The 22,195-nt window shown below is 36.1% G+C and overlaps 1 protein-coding gene across 4 annotated transcripts in view; it reads right to left on the reverse strand.

Annotated features, from left to right (window-relative positions):
• LOC127868344 (anaphase-promoting complex subunit 7-like) overlaps positions 1–22,195 on the reverse strand; it is a 209,300-nt gene that overhangs the window by 9,072 nt on the left and 178,033 nt on the right. For 3 of the 4 annotated variants that reach the window (XM_052410029.1, XM_052410027.1, XM_052410025.1), the window contains exons 3-13: positions 21,462–21,545; positions 19,690–19,773; positions 17,949–18,064; positions 13,917–14,030; positions 13,192–13,372; positions 12,306–12,394; positions 8,566–8,680; positions 5,310–5,451; positions 4,185–4,279; positions 3,812–3,856; positions 2,335–2,447 (exon numbers count right to left, since the gene is read on the reverse strand). In XM_052410029.1, coding sequence (XP_052265989.1) covers positions 2,335–2,447; positions 3,812–3,856; positions 4,185–4,279; positions 5,310–5,451; positions 8,566–8,680; positions 12,306–12,394; positions 13,192–13,372; positions 13,917–14,030; positions 17,949–18,064; positions 19,690–19,773; positions 21,462–21,545 — 1,178 coding nt within the window. The remainder of the gene's footprint in view (positions 1–2,334; positions 2,448–3,811; positions 3,857–4,184; positions 4,280–5,309; positions 5,452–8,565; positions 8,681–12,305; positions 12,395–13,191; positions 13,373–13,916; positions 14,031–17,948; positions 18,065–19,689; positions 19,774–21,461; positions 21,546–22,195) is intronic. The other variant, XM_052410026.1, reaches the window with a different exon arrangement.

A 22,195-nucleotide genomic window follows, 5' to 3' on the forward strand; every position in this document is an offset into this window, starting at 1 on the left:
CTATCAGGACAAATTGTCGTACCTCATAAAAATGACAAAACTGTGGTGACGAAATATCGTAGGTACCATTTCTGAATATCAGTATGACTTATCAGTATGACTTACGCGTCTACGGCTTATACCGTATTTTGCAGCTTCATTTGTTTGGTACTTTACAGAATTTCACTTTCTAAAACATCGTTATAAAAAAAATTGACATTTTTTCTCTCTCCTGAAAAGTCGGCATTTTGTAGCTACCAGGTTTGAGAACAAAAGTGACGATATGATGTCATTTTATAGCTCCAGTGACCTATCAATGCAACAGACCTAAAAGATTTGCAAAGGGTTACCGAAGGATCATTGTTGTGAAATTATGGAGTTTAGGTAGACGATTTGTTACAAAAAATTATTATGGCACACATGTGGTGAAGGAAGACGTATATAAAGGTAGTTTAGAAGCTCTCCATTAGCACTATGTGCTCAAGTGAGCTAATAACAATTATTATGTATGTCATAAATATTATTTGCTGAACGTTTATTTATGACGCCAACATTAATTTGAATTGCTATGATAACTTGATGTAACTGCAATTCCTGGAAAATTATCAGATTGATATATTTCTAACAAAATACTGACAAATTAGTTGACTGTTTGCGTAAAAGTTATAAAACAAGAACTGTCAAAGGACAGCGCGCTCGACTTTTTGAGTGCTTGACAGTATAACGTAAGCCATCATGGGGAAATTGTTCAAATTATTCAATAAGGTCAAGGTAATAGTTCAGGTATATTTTCCACAATCTATTGAACATTTGTAAAGACATAAAACAAACTAATAAGATTTTATTTCAAGTTTGATAGCAATAGCTTGGGTGGGAAGGTTGGACGGTCCTTCAAAAATAAAGTAAATGCGTATTAATTTTTTTATCCATGTTTCAAAGAAGAAAAAAAATGTTTGGGTTGGGTAGGGGGGGTTGAGAGGGGGGTATACTGTGGGGTGTGGTCATTTATTAGACGATCTTTTAAAAAATAAAAAAAGGAAAAACATAAACTTTTTTTTGGGGGGGGGGGGGGCAGGGATTCTGGGTTGGGGCGTGGGGTATTAATTGGGTGGAATCCGTTGTGGTATTCAGGTAAGTGTTGTTTTCATAAAGTGATCATAAATAAAGAAGTTATGGCAATTTAACTAAAATTTATTCTTTTGACCTTGAGAGTCAAGGTAATTCAAAGGTCAATGTCAAATTGAACTTGCCAGGTACAGTACCCTCATGATAGTAACTAAATATTTGAAGTTTGAAAGCAATAGCTTTGATACTTTAGAAGTCAAGTGGATCTAAACACAAAATTTAACAAAATATTCAGTTACTAAGACAAAAAAGGGCCATAATTCTTACAAAATGCTTGATACAGTTGTCTGCTCTTGTTTATTGATTGGGGTCATGTTGGTAAAGAAGTTTGCAAAATATGAAAGCAATATGTCAAGGGACTTTAAAAATATTTGAGGTGGTACGCAAACTTTAACATAGATTTATCAATAATATGCATATTCTAAATGTAAAAAGGGACATTATTCTTACAAAATGCTTGATACAGTTGCCTGCTTTTGTTTGTAGATTGGGGTCATATTGGTAAAGAAGATTGCAAAATATGAAAGCAATATGTCAAGGGGCATTTAAAATATTTGAGGTGGTACGCAAACTTAAACATAGATTTTTCAATAATATGCATATTCTAAGTGAAAAAAGGGCCATAAGTCTTACAAAATGATTGATACAGTTGTCTGCTGTTGTTTATAGGTTGGGGTCATGTTGGTAAAGAAGTATGCAAAATATTAAAGCAATATGTCATGGGACATAGGAAATATTTGGGGTGGTACGCAAACTTTAACATTTGCACGCTCATGATCACGCCAACGCCGTGGTGAGTAGGATAGCTCCACTATATATATTTCATATATAATAGTTGCGCTAAAAATGACATTTATTTTATTGGAGAAGTTACTACCAATTTGGAGTTCTGATGCAAAAATGTTTAAACAAATTTGTGTAAGCATGAACTAACAATAAATTCCCAATTAAATTAAGATCATAGCAGGTAAAAGATTTAGCAACTGAAACACCCGGAGTATTCAACGAGACTAAAACCATGACAATAACCAAAATCTTATTATAGGGATGGGGAAAGTGAAAATGTTATAAATGTATGAGGTTAAAAAGAACTACCACATAGTTAATTGCAAATAACTGAAACCAATGGTCAGTACACAGATTAACTAAAGGTTGCGGTCCACCAGTTACTACTGAACTCACACAAGTGATGTAAGAAATAATATCTAGTGGTAAAATATTATGACTCACAGCTCCACGCCCTTGTCATACTGTTTTTCCTGCTTCAGAATATCTGCCATCACATACACTGGGTTCAAGTGAGTTGGATCTAACTTCATGGCCTTCTCCAGATAGGGCTTGGCCTGAAATAGTTACAAACTGTGCAGCACGAATGCCAGGGAAAATAAAGAGTATTGGGTAACAATCAAATTGCAAGCAAAAAAGGTTTTTAACAAACAAGTTTAAGTTTTTAAAATGTGAATGGGCATATGCACTGCTGGCGTAAACCTTCAGACAAAGTGGTTTCTGTAATGGTAGATAATCTTTAACATTGAAGTTCAAAGTATTTTATTTTGTGTATGGTCAGGTATTCAAACACTGTGGACAATTATGTTAGAAACATCCAAAAACCAATACAAGACATTTCATTTTAATGTATGCGGAGTCAGCTATCAGCCCGAGTCAACAGAACATGCGATATGCACAACATAGGTATCTAGTTATTGGAATTGTTTTGACTACAGGGGTTCTGAAATATGCTGTCCGAGTTGTCCGAGTCGTCAATTTCCCCTTCCGGGCAAGCAGTTTTTTAAAGCTGGCGTGTCCGGGGACAAGTAAAATTTCCGTGGTAAATTTGTTTCGAGAACGAAACTTCAATATTTTCCGAAAATAAAAAACGAAAGTTTATATAAATAGCTTATGATTAATCTGCGGACTAGCACTTTTTTTAACTGGAGGTAGGTTATTTTCCGATAATAATTATTTAATGTAGTCCACGCGTATATAACAAAAGCCAATCACGCATAAGGTAACATTTATAGTAGAGAAACCATCACACGTGTATAGCAACAGCCAATCACGCATTAGATAACAATTTTTTGTAAATTGCAAATGGCCGCAAACATGTTTTACCGACCTGCATTTGATTTTTTAAAATAAAACCACTTTAACGTCAAGCCATGACGCTAATCAGACCAATTATAAAATCATTTCGGCTTCGGAAAAGAAGAGAAAAGCCAAGTATGAATATGATAAAGCATACGACGCCAAGCGGAAACGAGAATTTGTTGAGTCTTGGCTAATTTAATTTTCTTGGATTGAAAACGTTACCGGGGTGTGTAAATGTAAACTTTGTAAGGAGTTTCCTTTATAAGCGGATAATTATATACTTATATTTAGCGGAGATTATTTTATTTCAAGTGAATTTGTTAGTCATGTTGAGATTATTAAATATCCGAGATGGTAGCATGTGTGACTTAAACGTGTTCTTATTGTTTGCACATCTTGCTTGTATTTTCTAGATAACTATGTATATAATCAAAAATAGAACTTAACAAAAGTGTATGTTTGTATTATTTGCTTAATTAGTATTTATCTTAAAAGTACGGACAAGTACTTCTTTGGTACGGACAAGTGAATTTGTGGGTCCAACTAGTCCGTGGACAAGTAGACTCATAAAATATTTCAGAACCCCTGGACTATGCAATTTTTAATTATGCACTCCTACCTTTGCTAAAGCTAGTGGATCTTTTGCTATCATTGCACCATACAGCTGGAAATAAAGACAACACAATTTAGATTCAATTTACCAAGACTTTACTTGAGGTGAGAACAATCTATGTGACATGCTCTTAAAAATGAGTTTTAGGTAAATTAACGTATGAACAATTTAAATGATACAATATATTTTAGAATGGAAAATTATTTTAAAGGAGATCAAATTTTACTGTGCTTTTTTAAAATCTTAATATGTCTTTAGCACTTTGAAATACTTAAAAAAAAACATTTTGCAGAATAAAATTATTCAGTTTATGGGTGAAAAAGCAACTGCATTTTTTGCTTGAAAATATTTAATAGTGCAACACACAATCAACACGCACCCAAAGTGTTCTAGAGTTTGGACCCATAGTCTTCAGAGCTCTGCCTGCCAAGGCTATTGCCTCCCTCACTCTCCCGGTATAACACTCCGTCAGACCTGCACAATGGTGGTGGATACTAATCAGTCCTGTTCTAACTGGGCATAATGCATGTGTGTACACGGTAAAGTGTCGTCCCAGATTAGCCTGTGCAGTCTGCACAGGCTAATCAGGGACGACACTTTCCGCCTAAACTTGATTTTCGGTAAGGAGGGACTTCCTTGAAACTAAAAATACCATAAAAGCGGAAAGTGTCGTGCCTGAATAGCCTGTGCAGACTGCACAGTCTTATCTGGGATGACACTTTATGCACATGCATTATGCCCAGTTTTCTTAGAACACGACTCTTATAACCACTCAATCACAACTCTTACTTATTTAGGACATTATCATAAGGGCATGATTACATGTACATAAGGAACACAATAATATTTTCAGATGCTAGTTCAAATTATACACTGAATACATTTTAAACAAGAAATGTGTTTGTCAGAAACACTATGTCCCCTTCTGCGCCTCTTTGATTTAGTTTTTTTGACCTATGACCTTGAAGGATGACCTTGACCTTTTACCACTCAAAATGTGCAGCTCCATGAAATACACATGCATTCCAAATATGAAGTTGCTATCTTCAATATAGCAAAAGTTATTGCAAAATAGTAAAGTTGGCGCAAACAGACCAACAGACATACCAAAAGACAGGGCAAAAACAATATGTCCCCCATTATAGTGGTGGGTGACATAAATAAATGGCAAAGATAAATTTGGTATTGAATGGGCAATAATATCACAAATTTACCTAGTAATCTTCCCAAATGAAGAGATTCTAGCAAGTTCAAGCAGAAAACCTCATGACAAAGTGTTTCACTTCATCGGTCTCTTTACTTGGAGACTAAAGAAAGTGTTTTTTTTAATTATTTCTGTTGTTTTTTATGATACCTTTTGTGCTGTGATGTCAAATACTTATAAACTTACATGTGTATCTCCACAAACAATGTTTGACGCAAGTTACTATGTAACTGCTTATAACAGTCATTATATATGTGAACAGCCAAAAAGCTAAAGAAATTTACTACAGCAGTTACTCACCAACATAAGCCTCAAATCTGAGAGGAGCTCTCTTTATGGCTGCATGGAAGTGATTAGTGGCCTCATTGATCTGTTTCAGCTCCAGGAAAGCTGTTGCCTTCATGAGTAAGGCTTCAATATTCAGGGAATCAATAGTCATAGCCTGAAAAAGGGGTTATTGTTGTTATACATAAAAGTGTGCAATAAGGAGTGATTAATGTTATACATTCCAGTCGGTAAAAGGGAGTGATTAATGTTATACATTCCAGTCGGTAAAAGGGAGTGACTAATGTTATACATTCCAGTCGGTAAAAGGGAGTGATTAATGTTATACATTCCAGTCGGTAAAAGGGAGTGATTAATGTTATACATTCCAGTCGGTAAAAGGGAGTGATTAATGTTATACATTCCAGTCGGTAAAAGGGAGTGACTAATGTTATACATTCCAGTCGGTAAAAGGGAGTGATTAATGTTATACATTCGTGTCGGTAAAAGGGAGTGATTAATGTTATACATTCCAGTCGGTAAAAGGGAGTGACTAATGTTATACATTCCAGTCGGTAAAAGGGAGTGATTAATGTTATACATGATAGTCTGCTTAGGGAGGGATTAATGTTATACATTCCAATCGGTAAAAGGGAGTGACTAATGTTATACATTCCAGTCGGTAAAAGGAAGTGACTAATGTTATACATTCCAGTCGGTAAAAGGGAGTGATTAATGTTATACATTCCAGTCGGTAAAAGGGAGTGATTAATGTTATACATTCCAGTCTGCAAAAGGGTGGGATTATAGTTGCAATAATTCAACTCTCAGCTTCATAACCACTGAGAGTTGTAATGCGCCGCCTATTGTCCAAAGGTGCAAGTTTTCATCACCACTGAAAAGGCTAAAGAACACTGATACTGCAAAAACTTATCAACGTTGAATCACAAACTCGTGCAAATGGTACCATTAAGCAAGAAATAATTGCTTTTTATACACCTTGTTATTCTAGCATTCTCTATCCACCATATTGGGAACTGTTGTAATGTTGCCGACAAAAAGTGTCGCCATCTGTTAGGTTGCATTACACCAATATTTTCCATATCATGAAATCTGGTGTACCTCCTAAGTTGATAACGATGTTTTGAGTTTTCGACTATTTACACTGTTCGAAATTTAAAAATGAAAATGACAGCAAGAATAGTGTGTTGAAATATCGTCGTGTTTTTTAGGGTGCATGCAAAGGATAACATCCGTAGGCTGCCATTCAGGTAAACTTAACGTGTTCATGAAGTTTATTCAATGCTTTCCTTAATTGGTTATGAAAGACGTCTGTTTAGTGATGCGCACGAAATGTGTGCGTAAATTTGCTATTGTGTTTAAGAAGGGGTGCATATGGACTCCCAGAGCCACCATAGCAAAAATTATCAAAGGCTCTAAGAGGACGTTTATATAGACTAGGAGTGATTAATGTAATACATCTGCTCAAGGAAGTGATTAATGTTGAACTTAAAGTCTGCAAAAGGTGGTGAATTTAATTCGGGTGATTAATGTTATTCATGCCAGTCTGCAAAAAGGAATGATTAATGTTATACATTAAAGTCTGCAAAAGGGGGTGATTAATGTTATACATTAAAGTCTGCTAAAGGGGGTAATTAATTTTAGACATGATAGTCTGCTAAAGGGGGTAATTAATGTTACACATATTAGTCTGCTAAAGGGGGTGATTAATGTTATACATTAAAGTCTGCTAAAGGGGTTAATTAATGTTACACATGATAGTCTGCTAAAGGGGGTGATTAATGTTACACATGATAGTCTGCTAAAGGGGGTGATTAATGTTACACATGATAGTCTGCTAAAGGGGGTGATTAATGTTACACATGATAGTCTGCTAAAGGGGCTGATAAACGTTATACATAAAAGTCTGAACAAGAGTGCCAAACTGTCACAAGATACGCCCGTTTGAAAGTTTTGGACAACTTGATTATTTTACCTTTTGAGTTGCAAAATGATATATTTTTGAAAATTAAGCAGCACATATTTGAACTTGACCTAGATATCATCTAGACACAACTTCTTACCAAATTTGGTGAAGATCAGATGAAAACTTCTTCCATTAGGGAGCAGACACAATGCTAAATGCTTTAAATGCACTAAGTGACCTTGTGACCTAGTTTTTGACCTGGCATGACCCTTATTCGAATTTTCCTAGATATTGTCTCGATACAACTTCTGACCAAATTTGGAGAAGATCAGATGAAAAGTACTTAATTTAGAGACCATGCTAAATCCTTGAAATGCACTAAGTGAACCCGTGATTTAGTTTTTGACTCGGCGTGACCCATATAAGAACTTGACCTAGATATTGTCTAGATACAACTTCTGACCAAGTTTGGTGAAGATCGGATGAAAACTACTTGAATTAGAGAGCTGACAAACCTAGATATCATTAAGACACAACTTCTGACCAAACTTGGTGAAGATCGGATGAAAACTTCTTCAATTAGAGAGCGGACATCATGCTGAATCCTTGAAATGCACTAAGTGACCCTATGACCTAGTTTTTGTACCGGCTTGACCAATATTTTAACTTGACCTAGATATTGTCTAGATACAACTTCTGAAAAAGTTTGGTGAAGATGGGATGAAAACTACTTGAATTAGAGGGCAGACACCATGTAAAATGCTTGAAATGCACTTAGTGACCTCGTGACCTAGTTTTTGACCTGGCATAACCAATATTTGAACTTGACCTAGATATCAATTAGACGAAACTTCTGACCAAATTTGGGGAAGATGGGATGAAGACTACTTCAATTAGAGAGCGGACACCAAGCTAAATCCTTGAAATGCACTAAGTGACCCCGTGACCTAGGTTTTGACCCGGCATGACCCATATTCGAATGTGACCTAGATATTGTCTAGTACAACTTCTGACCAAGTTTGGTTAAGATCTGATGTAAACTATTTGAATTAGAGAGCTGATACTGCTGTGGCCGCCGCCGCCCGCCGCCTGCTGCCAAGGGTGAAACTATAACACTTTAAATTAATTTCATAAAATAGGACTTATTTAAGAGCTATACAACTTTAGAATCTGTCACACATTAACAGGATTAGCTTACTTAATTCATTTTTCTACAAACACTTATACCATATTCATTGTTTTCCATTTTGCACTTGAAATAGCTATCATGCACTCATTTGTAACTGATAATTAAGCAAATGGTACAAAGAGCTTTACTGTAATTGTATTGAAATATGACACTGTAACTAAGACATTGCAACTTACCTTCTGAGCATAGTAGACAGATCTGACATTTTTCTTAGTGTACAATGACAGATAGCCCATAGCCACCCAGGGCTCTGGGGCGTTCACTGTGGCAGACATCAGTTGATTGGCCAACCTGTCATGGAGGAAAATAATGAATACATTTTACCCTTTGCCTATTAGATACATAATCTGACACATTTGTAGTCCTTTGAAAGTTAAATTTCATTAAAGACCTTTGTTAACTAGATTCAAGCATAAAAGGCATTATTCCAACCCTTAGATAATGATGAGCAGAAACCAGCATAAAACCTGAACAGACTGCGAGTTACTCGCAGGCTGTTCTGGTTTTATGCTGTTTGCACATAGCCATTTTCACTTTGCTGCTGAATGGGAAAGGGTTAAAGTCCCCTGCAACCAAAAGTAGTGATATTGTTTGCTAAAATGGCATAAGTAATAATGAAAGACAATGATGTTTTTTGCAATAAAAAAGGTTACAGTAGTTTGTAAACAAGAGCACCGCCTTGCGGGTTCAGACCGCTCATCAATTTTTCTTTTTAAAGGTGTAGGGACCTATCTCAATTTCAATCACAAAGGAGGGAGGGATGGAGTGGAGAGGGGTGGGGGTGTATAGTGTGGGTGTGTGGTCATTTATTACATTATCTTCCAAAAATGCAAAAAAAATCCTTGAAGAATGACCTTGACCTTGAAGGATGACATTGACCTTGAACTTCCACCACTCAAAATGTGCAGCTTCATGATAATGCCGCTTTGAAATTATTATGTTTTTGACCTTTGACCTTAAAGGATGACCTTGACCTTGAAGAATGACCTTGACCTTCCACCACTCAAAATGTGCAGCTTCATGAGAATGTCGCTTTGATTTTTTAATATTTATTTTTTGACCTTTGACCTTGCAGGATGACCTTGACCTTGAAGGATGACCTTGACCTTCCACCACTCAAAATGTGCAGCTTCATGAGAACGCTGCTTTGATTTATTTATTTTACCTTGAAGGATGACCTTGACCTTGAACTTCCACCACTCAAAATGTACAGCTTCATGATTACGCCGCTTTGATTTTTTTATATTTTGTTTGACCTTTGACCTTGAAGGATGACCTTGACCTTGAACCTACACCACTAAAAATGTGCAGCTTCATGATAAAGCCGCTTTGAACTTTTTTTTGACCTTTGACCTTGAAGGATAATCTTGATCTTGAAGAATGACCTTGAGCTTGAACTTCCACCACTCATAATGTCCAGCATCATGATAATGCCGCTTTGAAATTTTTTATTTGTTTTTTGACCTTTGACCTTGAAGAATGACCTTGACCTTGAAGTATGACCTTGAACTTCCACCACTAAAAATGTGCAGCTTCATGAGAACGCTGCTTTCAAATTGTTAAAAAAAATTACCTTGAAGGATGACCTTGACCTTAAACTTCCACCACTCAAAATGTGCAGCTTCATGATAACGCCGCTTTGATTTTTTAAAATTTTGTTTGACCTTTGACCTTGAAGGATGACCTTGACCTTGAAGAATGACCTTGACTTTGAACCTACACCACTCAAAATGTGCAGCTTCGTGATAAAGCCGCTTTGAATTTTTTTTTACCTTTGACCTTGAAGGATGACCTTGATCTTGAAGAATGACCTTGAACTTCCACCACTCATATGGTGCAGCATCATGATAATGCCGCTTTGAAATTTTTTATTTGTTTTTTGACCTTTGACCTTTAAGGATGACCTTGACCTTGAACTTCCACCACTTAAAATGCGCAGCTTCATGAGAACGCTGCTTTGATTCATTTTTTTTTACCTTGAAGGATGACCTTGACCTTGAACTTCCACCACTCAAAATGTTCAGCTCCATGAGATACACATGCATGCCAAATATCAAGTTGCTATCTTCAATATTGAAAAAGTTATGGCCAATGTTAAAGTTTTCGGACGGACAGACACCATAAATTTGACATTTGACCTTGAAGGATGACATTGACCTTGACCTTTCACCACTGAAAATGTGCAGCTCCATGAGATACACATGCATGCCAAATATCAAGTTGCTATTTTAAAAAGTGAAAAAGTTATGGCCAATGTTAAAGTTTTTTTCGGACTGACAGACTGACTAACATTCTGACGAACAGTTCAACTGCTATATGCCACACTACCGGGGGCATACAAATTTTTTTGGGGTGGGGGTGGGGGGGGGGTATAGTTTGAGGGTGTGGTCATTTATTAGATGATCTTAATTAAAAAAAAAATGGGGGGATTGAGGGGGGATTCGGGGGGGGGGGGGGGGGGGGGGGGGGGGGGGGATTCGGAGGGGTGGGGGGTGGGGGATTGGTTTGGACGGAGTCAATTGTGGTATGTCAGGTAAGAGTTGTTTTGTAAAAGAATCAATCGAATCATAAATAAATAAAGAAGTTATGGCAATTTTAGCAAAATTTAATAATTTGACCTTGAATGTCAAGGTCATTCAATGTTCAAGGTAAAATTCAACTTGCCAGTACCCTAATGATAGCATGAAAGTATTTAAAGTTTAAAAGCAATAGCCTTAATACTTTAAAAGTAAAGTGGATCTAAACACAAAATGTAACCATATATTCAAAGTTACTAAGTCAAAAAAGGGCCATAATTCCGTAAATATGACAACCAGAGTTATGCAACTTGTCCTTTACTGTCTCCTAATGATAGTTTGCGAGTGTTCCAAGTATGAAAGCAATATCTATGATACTTTAGGGGTAAAGTGGACCAAAACACAAAACTTAACCAAATTATTAAGTATAAAGGGCCCATAATTCAGTCAAAATGCCAGTCAGAGTAACATAACTTATCCTGCACAGTCCCCTTACGATAATTAGTACAATGTAAGTGTTGCAAGTATGAAAGCAATGGCTTTGATACTTTAGGAAGAAAGTGGACCTAAACACAAAACTTAATCAAAATTTTCAATTTTCTAAGTATAAAAAGGGCACATAGGGTAATTCTGTCAAAATGCAAGCCAGAATTATCTCACTTTGCATGCGCAGTCCCCTCATGACAGTAAGTAAGTGTACCAAGTTTGAATGCAATAGCATTGATACTTTATGAGAAAAGTGTACCTAAACGCAAAACTTAACCGGACGCTGACGCCAAGGTGATGACAATAGCTCATAACTTTTTTTTCAAAAAATAGATGAGCTAAAAAAATGTTTACATATATCTTTTGTTTGAAAAAGCTGGATACAAATGGTATACATATTAAATTGTAGATTACATTTCACTTAGTATAAAAAAGATATACATATTCGATAAACTCCAGAGGCGTAAGACTTTATATAAAATTTACAATGAAAAATAACACAGTATTCATTTCAGAGACTTCCTGGCATATTTTTGTATTTTGATTGGTAAGATGTACCTAGAAGCAACAACAAAAGTTTGTATTTTGCTGTAGTTAAACAAACATAAGCTGTATTCACAGAATACCAGTAGAACAATTAAATCATTAATACAACATGATAATGTAACCCATTTATGCCTAGCGTCTAGAAAAAGGCCTTGGCAAACAGCGTAGACACTGATGAGACGCAGCATGATGCAGCGTCTCATCAGGGTCTGCGCTGAATGCTTAAAGGAATTTCTGTATGATATATTCTAAATATAAAAAGAAATATACTAGACATCCCTAATTTTTTAAATAAATAGTCCACTTGGCATAAATAGGTAATAACAGTATTATCACGCCTAGATACTATTTCTTAACAGGTCACTTACCTCTGAAGTTCTAGGCCTTTCTTTTCTTTATAGAGCAGGTATGAGTATATGTCCATGTGTGTTAGATGCAGAGGATCAATAGCATGGGCCTAAAAACAGAGGCAAAATGCATGGGACATAGGCATCGTTAGCACATGAAAAATGTAAACATATGAAAAAAAAAAATTGTTTTATTATACAGCTTGTTTAGTTATGTTTTCCTATGTAAGACCTTTTGTTTTACCCTGTCTTTAGCCTAGTAATACTCTATGAGTGCTAGTTTGTGGACACACTTGACCCAGATTTAAACTTAGCCTACATATTTTCAAGATGAACATTCTGACCAAGTTTAATCAAGATGGAGTCATAAACAATGCCTCTACAGTGGCAACAAACTTAAATTTGAAAACAACAAGAGATGTGTTTGTCAGAAACACAACGCCCCCTTCTGGGCCGCTTTAAAGCCATATATTTGACCTTTGACCTTGATGGATGACCTTGACCTTTCATCACTCAAAATGTGCAGCTCCATGAGATACACATGCATACCAAACATCAAATTGCTATCTGAAGCGACATAGAAGTTATGAGCATTTTTTGAAACCTAAATGCGAAACCTAAATGCAAAGTGTGACGGAAAGACAGACAGACAGACGGACGGTCCGATCACAATATGCCCTCCTTCAGCAGCATAAAAAGCTCTTTATAAGATTTTATCTTATTTTTGACTACGTGTTCTAAACATAAACACTTTGACCAAGATCCACAGATTGAGTCATTAATATGGCTGTGTGCCCTGGTGATCTATAACTATAAGATAAAGCACTAGGTTGAATAGAGGGTAAGAGACATGACCCTACATGACAAATGGGTTTTTACCATTCTCAATGCAGAGCCGTGTACAAACCTTTTGAAAGGCCACCAAGGATTGCTTGTAATGCCCATCAAGGAAGAGTGCACGAGCAATGCTGGTGATCATATACTCGTTGTCTTTGAGACAGTCATTGGTATCTAGCCTGAATGTCTTTACTGCATTCACATAGTCGTTGCTAGTCACAAGAGAGTGACCTCGAATCCACTGAGATAACCTGCCAATTGCATCAAAGGATTACAATGTATATGGAATTTTACATTATGTTTATGATACTAAATCATTAAATTAAGTAAAGATATATCACCAGTGATTTTGAATCTTTTGATATTTTCCTGCCAAGTTTACTGTAACAAGATGGTTCATCACATCAATATTTAACAAAAATGCTATTATTAATAAGTAAATTTGCTACTGGGATTGTTTTACCTCTAAACTTAGTTGATATTCAGGCCAAGGTTATTTAAAGGCCCTTGTCCAAGGAACGATTACAAGGAATGTATCATTTACTGTTTTAATAAAAAAAACACTATACATTTATCACGTCTTATATTGTATTTATACACAAAAATATATCACAGGAGATTTATTTCTTTGTTATGATGAACAACCTTAAACTTTAACTATTGTACATTTTATAAGTACATCCTATTTATATGTAAATCACAGAATCAATACATTTTGACTCCAGATTGAAGATCTACCAGTACCGGGAAGATCAACATTGAATACAGCAGTGTTACAAAAGCAGATGTGATTACCATTCCTTTGAAATCCCTTGTGGCAGAGAGCTAATGACAAGTGCATGAACATCTGCCCCTTTCTGCCCAAGTGACAGCAGCCCATTTATGGCTTCAAGCGCAAGGGGACATTCTCTAAAAGCGAACAAAGATGATCATTTTATATGCTTGCAATGTTTGTGTTTACAATTATTTGGAAATGCTAAACTGCCATAAAAATATCTCTAAGGAATGAATAACAACTCAAAGAAGAGCACCACATAACGGGTGCCACGCTCGGCTGTGAAAGCTGGTCAGAATTTATTTTTTTTAGAGTTCACAGTGACCTTGACCTATGACCTAGTGACCCAAAAATGGATGTGGCATGTAGAAGTCATCAATGTGCATGTACATATAAAGTTTCAAAGTTATAGAAGGAAGCACTAGTCTAAGATGTTAGAGGCAAAGTTAAAGGTTTATATTAGCGGTCACAATGACCTTGACCTTTGACCTAGTGACCCAAAAATTAATGTGGCATGTAGAACTCATCAAGGTGCATGTACGTATGAATTTTCAAAGTTGTAGGTGGAAGCACTGTGATGTTAGAAGCAAAGTTAAAGTTTTATCTTAGAGGTCACAGTGACCTTGACCTTTGACCTAGTGACCCAAAAATTGGTGTGGCATGCAAAACTCATCACGGTGCATGTACATATGAAGTTTCAAAGTTGTAGGCGGAAGCACTATGATGTAAGAGGCAAAGTTAAAGTTTTATATTAGAGGTCACAGTGACCTTGACCTTTGACTAGTGACCCAAAAATGGGTGTGGGGTGTAGAAGTCATCAAGGTGCATGTACATATGAGGTTTCAAAGTTGTAGGTGGAAGCACTATGATGTTAGAGGCAAAGTTAAAGTTTTATATTTGAGTTCACAGTGACCTTGACCTTTGACCTAGTGACCCAAAAATGGGTGTGGCATGCAGAACTCATCAAGGTGCATGTATATATGAAGTTTCAAAGTTGTAGGTGGAAGCACTGTGATTTAATAGGCAAAGTTAAAGTTTTATATTAGAGGTCACAGTGACCTTGACCTTTGACCTAGTGACCCAAAAATTGGTGTGGCGTGTAGCACTCATCAAGGTGCATGTACATATGAAGTTTCAAAGTTGAAGGTGGAAGCACTTTAATTTAAGAGCCAATGTAAAGGTTTAAGCACGATGCCCGGATGGCGGACGACGAGGAGGCTATGACAATACCTCGGGTTTTCTCTGAAAACAGCTGAGCTAAAAATCATATTCTAGATTGTTGGTAAGGTTTCACAATAGCCAAATAAGGAAAATTGCACCAGCACATAGCAGCCGATTCATCAACAGACTAAACTCAGCAAAGATATCATTTGCACATATGTTCTCAGCTTTTAAAAAATATTGCCAGTTGAGTTTTCAATAGTCTTTTTTCAATTGACCAAATGACCCCTTTTTTTACCATGTCTGACGCAAATTCATTTCAGATGAGACAAATGTTCTAACCAAATTTCAATAAGATTGATCAATAAATGTTGCCTCTAGAGTGTTCATCAGATACATGTTGATGCAGGAAGATACATAGAGAATACTAGGTTAGCGTTGAATACAGAGAAGTTTATGTTGCGAGGCTTAGAACGCCGGAAGCGCGAGCCTTGGCGAGCGCTTTCGGTGTTCGAGCCGAGCAACATAAACTTCTCTGTATTCAACGCTAATCCTAGTATTCTATTTATCCCATTTGATTTTTTCAACGTGACGTTTAACATAAATAGATCTAATAACCTTAGCAATAATTTTAATTCCGTCATTAAAGCGCTTAAAATCTAACAAATGTAACCACGCGTAGTGATATACATGTATTTGTTCTGGTACGCGAAATAGTCTTTAAAAAATTCACACACAAACTGTAAAACAAGTAAAACTATCACCATATGCCTACATTCAATTTTACGCAGTATGCGAATTTTAACACATTACGACCGCGAAAAGAAGATTTTACTTTACTATAATTTATTTTATTTTCGAAAGAAAATGATCAAAATCCAATATGGCGGCCATTACTCCTGACAAAATGCTGTCGATGTCAACATACATGTACACCATCGACGACCATCGGCTACCATTACTTTAAATGTCGCTTTTTATGATTTTTGACTGGCGCGACTTTGTACAGGTCTGTCAATACTAAATAAACTGTACGCTGAAGTTTCTTTAGCTATCGAAGACCTTGACAATTTTGACGAGTAAACAGACAATTGCAGCGACTGACACTTTATTTGACAAAATATACAGGGCAATACGTTTTCCGACTTCGGACGCCGAATTTCAGGACGCGCAGAACGTGTTTTTTATATAATGTTATGGGTATGCCGTGTGTGATCCGATGCATCAATGGCGCCCATGTTAAAATCATTTCCCCGAGATCAGGGAACGACAAAAGTACAATAAATAATCAAAACATGTAAGAACTAGTATCTTACCTTTAATTATCCTTTAAAATCCATCTAATAATCCATTTAACTCAATTATTGACGATTTTGCATCTAGGGTCTTTAACAATTATTTTAGCATAGTTAAATAAAGACCCTTATGCCATTCTATCACTTTATTCAAATGAGTATATGAACGCGATAAACTTTCTTCTTCGTCACACGCTACGTCATGTACTCTACATTACTGCTGTTCAAATGAACCGGAGCAGTTTATCTAATAATAGCCGTTGGTAAACTCGGTTGCATTTGCAGATTTCTGCATATAAACATAATTATGTTTAAACTTGCACAATGTTTTATTTATCTATGGTAAATGCCCTTATTGTACGAAAAAATAATCTAATATATAAATACACAAAGAATGGAAAACATTCAAGTACACAACAGATGAATGAGTAGAAAATACCCGTGTACAAATGGGACGTTCCCAATTCCAGTGTGGTGCTATTTTTACCATCTTATACTTTACACAGCTCTATGCCTAACGTGAATTAAATAGGAAAGCAAACATAGCAGATTATTCATGAACTGTGCGATATGTGTATGGCTTGTTGTACATTCTTAATATTTAAGTTACATGTCAAAAGTATATGCTTTGGTTATAAACAATGCACATTACACTAAATAATGTCATATGACTAGATTTAAAGGTTGAAGGTCGTATAATTTTGAAGCTCAAGTTTTGTCGACTTTGTTTCTTATGAAAAATCATTCAGTGGTAAAGTAAATATAAATAAAAAAATAACAAAACAAAAATCGTGTAATTTTATATTTTATTTCAACATTTCTTTTGGTGAATATGTCATATATATTTTTTTCTGCAAAATATGCACATTTTCTTTTCATGGGTGACCTTAAAATTCGATCAATGAACCAAACAATATCGACCTAATTTTAGCGCATATCGCATGACGTCATTTAAAAAGTAGTCCGTGCACGCGACAGGTATATTCCACAGTGTTGAATACAAGCAAGTATATTCCACAACGTGTTATACCGTCAATGTCGCGGTGAAAATGGGATAAAAAGGACGAGCAAATAGGATCACAAAAGCTCACCATACAAACTTTGTGCTCAGGTGAGCTAAAGCCTCATGATCTGTACGGAAATAAAACAACAACAACAATATGAGCTTAACCATTAAAACCAGGGCTCAGGAGTGAGGGAGACGTGGGACTTAATCCTTAACTTCTCCCTCTAATTACATGAAGGAGAAGTGACTTCTACTCCTTTTGAGATTTCCTTTGAGCCAAAAATTAACCAAAAGTACATTACTATATCAATTCAGTTTAGTACAATAATAACACAACATTAACACTTAAGTGTGTTTGTTTATAGTTGTTAATGTTTTCCCCCACAATGATTGATCATAATTACCGAGTATAACTGTGTAATGAGGGGATTTAAAAAATAAACAGATGATTAAACACTAAACAGAAAACACTTTTCCTTTAAGTTGCCTCACTTGTCCCTAATGCCAGTTGAGTGAGAAGTGTCTTTTCCCACAAATTTGAACCTAGGCTGAGTCCTGCAAAGTTAAGACTGTGTTGAAATAGGCCTCACCTCAGCACTTCTTTATAGCTGGTGATTGCTGACCTGTCCATTCCAGATCTCACGTAGAGGTCAGCAAGAGCTAGATTGACCTTAGCAGTTCTTTGTCTGGTGCTTATACCTTCCAGCTAAAGAAGAAAATCCTTCTAAAACAATAATCTAGTATACATGTTTGATATCCGGTTTCCATAAGCAAAATATTACAGTGGATAAGTTTGAAAGAGTTTGAAGTTGTAGCATTTTTCAATGAATTACTCATTAGGTTGGGATGATTAGTTGTTTCAAAATTTAAAAGCAATTTGTAGGGTTTTGCCACCAGGTAATTACATGTATTTATTAAGCTCAAATTCTAAACATCAAGATGGTGAAAGCACAGCAGGTGAAAGCACAGCATTATAAATAATCCATTCAGAATTAACAGATTTAATTTAACGGCACAGTGCTTTCCACAGGAATTTTTCAAACGCCCCGGGGCTTATAGGGGTGGCTTTGGGAGGGGTGTCCCCTCCCGACGTTGATATTTAAAAGTTTACGTTTCAATTGACGTTCTGTGGTGCTTTATAACTCTAAGAAAAACAGCGTAAAAAGACGTCATTTGGTGCGCTATGACTCTTCAAGAAAACCCCCCAGCTATAAAGTTATTTATAAAGACATATTTTAATAATTGTTTTAAAACTTTCCCGCAAAGAAAGTTAAATCCCGACTCGAACGATTCCCCAATACATCCATATCAACCCGACTCTATTACTGCATACTTACTACTTTTCAAGTTTCTATTCATTACCCGATAATCCCATTTTTAAAAGCACTTTCTGGTAAATTTTGACGATAAAAGTGCTCAATAATTTCTTTTACAACAAACATTGCCATTTTTCTCAAGTATCAAATAAATTTCGGCATATGGTAAGTGACAATTTATAGATTTGATGAAATATTGCCACTGAACATGCATAAATCGCTTGACGTGGTGTGTGCTTGATAATTCAACGCTCAATACACCCACGCTTTCTATGCACATGACGCGATGTTGTACATTCTGCATAATTTTCGCACCCTTTTTATTGAGACAAAGGGTCAACACAAAATAAATTATCACTATTTATTTGAAGCAAGAATCTGTTAACGTAGAGTTAACATTTGCATTGGTAAGTGGGTTTCGGATTACAAATTTAATTATGCTCATTCTAGACTTCAAGAAAACATGAACAGTTGCAAAATGAATTCAACAATAATTTGTTTAAACGCTGTACGAGTCAAGTAAATGTTTTGAGAGTAATATTAATGAAATGCACAATTTCCACAAGGATCATAGCCATCATCAGTCTTCTAAGCCAAGATTTCTGTGGCAATTACATGTTCATCACGAGTCGTCTGCGTGATTTAACTGCAGGTAGTGCCTGCCTACGAGTGCTGTCCCTTATACAAAGTGTACGCTCTCATTGGCCAATATTGATTTTCCAATACAGCGACACACCGCCCTTAAGCGGGCTTTAGTTGGGTAAAGCGTTAGATGTAGTTGACCGAGGATCGTAAATTGACTTTCAAAATTTTCGGCAAAGTCGATATCTTAAGAATGGCTAGTTGCAATAACGACCAAAATACACTGATCAGAAAATTTCAGGCGCCCCGCGAACTCTGATTTCGAAATTCAAGCGCCCCGGTGAGGGACCACTAAATGGCCGGTGAAAAGCACAGCGGCTTTGTTTTAAACAAACATTTCAACAATTCCAATTTATATATTCATTTTACACACCACTGACATGGCTTCTTTGTACTGCTTTGATTGCATCAGACAAAGATAAATCTTAAACTTCACTTCCACATCTGATGTCAGTTCCTGAAATTATACAAGCAGAAAGCTTTGTAGCTTTTACAGAGAATAACTATTAACCGCTTTACACAATTTAAACGTTTGCAAATGGTCTATTTATGTTGTGTTTTAATTTAATATTATAAACTACATATTTTCCATCTAACATATATTCATAACAAATTTTTAACCACGTATACTGTTAATGTTAACCAAAAATTCCAAACATTTTATTACATGCATAAACAACAAGATGTGTTTGTGAAACACAATGTCCCCCTATATGATGTTTGACCTTGTAGGATGACCTTGACATTGTGAAGGATGACCTTGACCGTGACCTTTCACCACTCAAAATGTGCAGCTCCATGAGATACACATGCATGCCAAATATCAAGTTGCTATCTTCAATATTGCAAAAGTATTCATAAAATAAGCGTCTTGGGCCACATATATTTGACCCCTGACCTTGAAGGATGACCTTGACCTTGACCTTTCACCACTTAAAATGTGCAGCTCCATGAGATGCACATGCATGCCAAATATCAAGTTGATATCTTCAATATTGCAAAAGTATTTATAAAATAAGCGATTTGGGCCACATATATTTGACCTCTGACCTTGAAGGATGACCTTGACCTTTCACCACTCAAAATGTGCAGCTCCATGAGATACACATGCATGCCAAATATCAAGTTGCTATCTTCAATATTGCAAAAGTATTCATGAAATGAGCGATTTTGGCCACATATATTTGACCTCTGACCTTGAAGGATGACCTTTACCTTGACCTTTCACCACTCAAAATGTGCAGCTTCATGAGATACACATGCATGCCAAAAATGAAGTTGCTATCTTCAATATAGCAAAAGTTATTGCAAAATGTTAAAGTTGGCGCAAACAGACAAACCAACAGACCAACAGACAGGGCAAAAACAATATGTCCCCCACTACTATAGTGGGGGACATAAAAATGAGGTTTGTATTTGTAATAACGTAATTACTCCAGTTTTTGGACACCCCCTTTTTTGGCAAAATTAAAAAAAAATTGTGACTCAAAAGTTTCGGATATTCAGTTTTTCGTCAATAATTTATCACTCCAAATTTTCAGACAGTACCTTTTACTGCGCTTTTTTACCAGATGTCTTTCCTGTTTTTACTTATTAGGTGTCACTTCCAACTTGCGTTTTTATGACAGGATTAAGGTTATAAAACCTAGCAGGTGATAGCCTTGGGGCAATGAACCATATCACTTGCGTAATTACCGGTAGGTAAATAACCATGTTTATGGGTAATAAAAAATGGTTTCATCCCAAAGAGATAGCTTAGACAAATAATAACGCTTCAGAAAGTAATGCACCCCTCTTACTAGGTATACAAACAATTGAAGGTGTTAGACTACAACAACAAACAAAAAAAGAAATCAAAAGCTCATCTTTGAACCGTTAAAAGATGAGCTTTTGATCAACCCATTGGTCAAAACAGGACATTGGAGTAAAATCTGTAGAAAAAGCTTAAGAAATTATTTTTAAGTGCAAATATATGTAAAAGTAAATTATACTATATGGCATGGTATTAAACAAGCACATGATATTAAACTTAATACATGATGATTTTTCATACCTAAATTTTCGGACACAAATTTTTTATTATTGTTTTTTAAGTGTCCGAACAATTAGAGTAACTAGGGTAGGTCAATTACTTGGAATACGTACATTACTTGCAATACTCGGAACTGGTGTTTTACCCTTGACATTATTGATAGCTTTTCTTAGCAAAAGAGCTCGCTTGTAGGTTTCCTGAAATTTAAAGCAAACACGTTATCTGGAAAAAATGGTAAATGGATATTCAAGTCAATAAAATAAATTCGCTTATGGGCTATTGGACACAGACAAATCCACTATATATTCTACAGGTGACTAAAGACAAAATGCAACAATCTGGTTGAAATCCGAATTCCTTCCGTAATAATCATCACACATTCAGCTGTCACAGCCTGCAAAAGTTTTAATAAAAACCTCTCAGCTGTTACAGATGTTGAACACACACGATTTTGGAACTAGAAATGGCGCGGCAGAGGCCGACGCTTATCCCCACGCCGCATGTTTGACCCAGGGACGCCCCAGGGTTGGTAATGGGGTCATGCATAGCTGAGATTGACCATATTGTCATTAGAGATGTTCAGTATCAATTTGAAATAAATCTGTGTAGAAATGAAAAATAACCTAAACAAGAGTGCCAAACTGTCACAAGATACGCCCGTTTGAAGGTTTTGGACAACTTGATAACTTTACCATGACCCATATTTGAACTTGACCTACATATCATCTAGACACAACTTCTGACCAAATTTGGTGAAGATCAGATGAAAACTACTTCAATTAGAGAGCCGACACAATGCTAAATGCTTGAAATGCATTATGTACATGTCATCCTCATTGGAATGATT

Source organism: Dreissena polymorpha, chromosome 2 (assembly GCF_020536995.1).
Source record: "Dreissena polymorpha isolate Duluth1 chromosome 2, UMN_Dpol_1.0, whole genome shotgun sequence".
In the NCBI taxonomy this organism is placed as follows: domain Eukaryota; kingdom Metazoa; phylum Mollusca; class Bivalvia; order Myida; family Dreissenidae; genus Dreissena; species Dreissena polymorpha.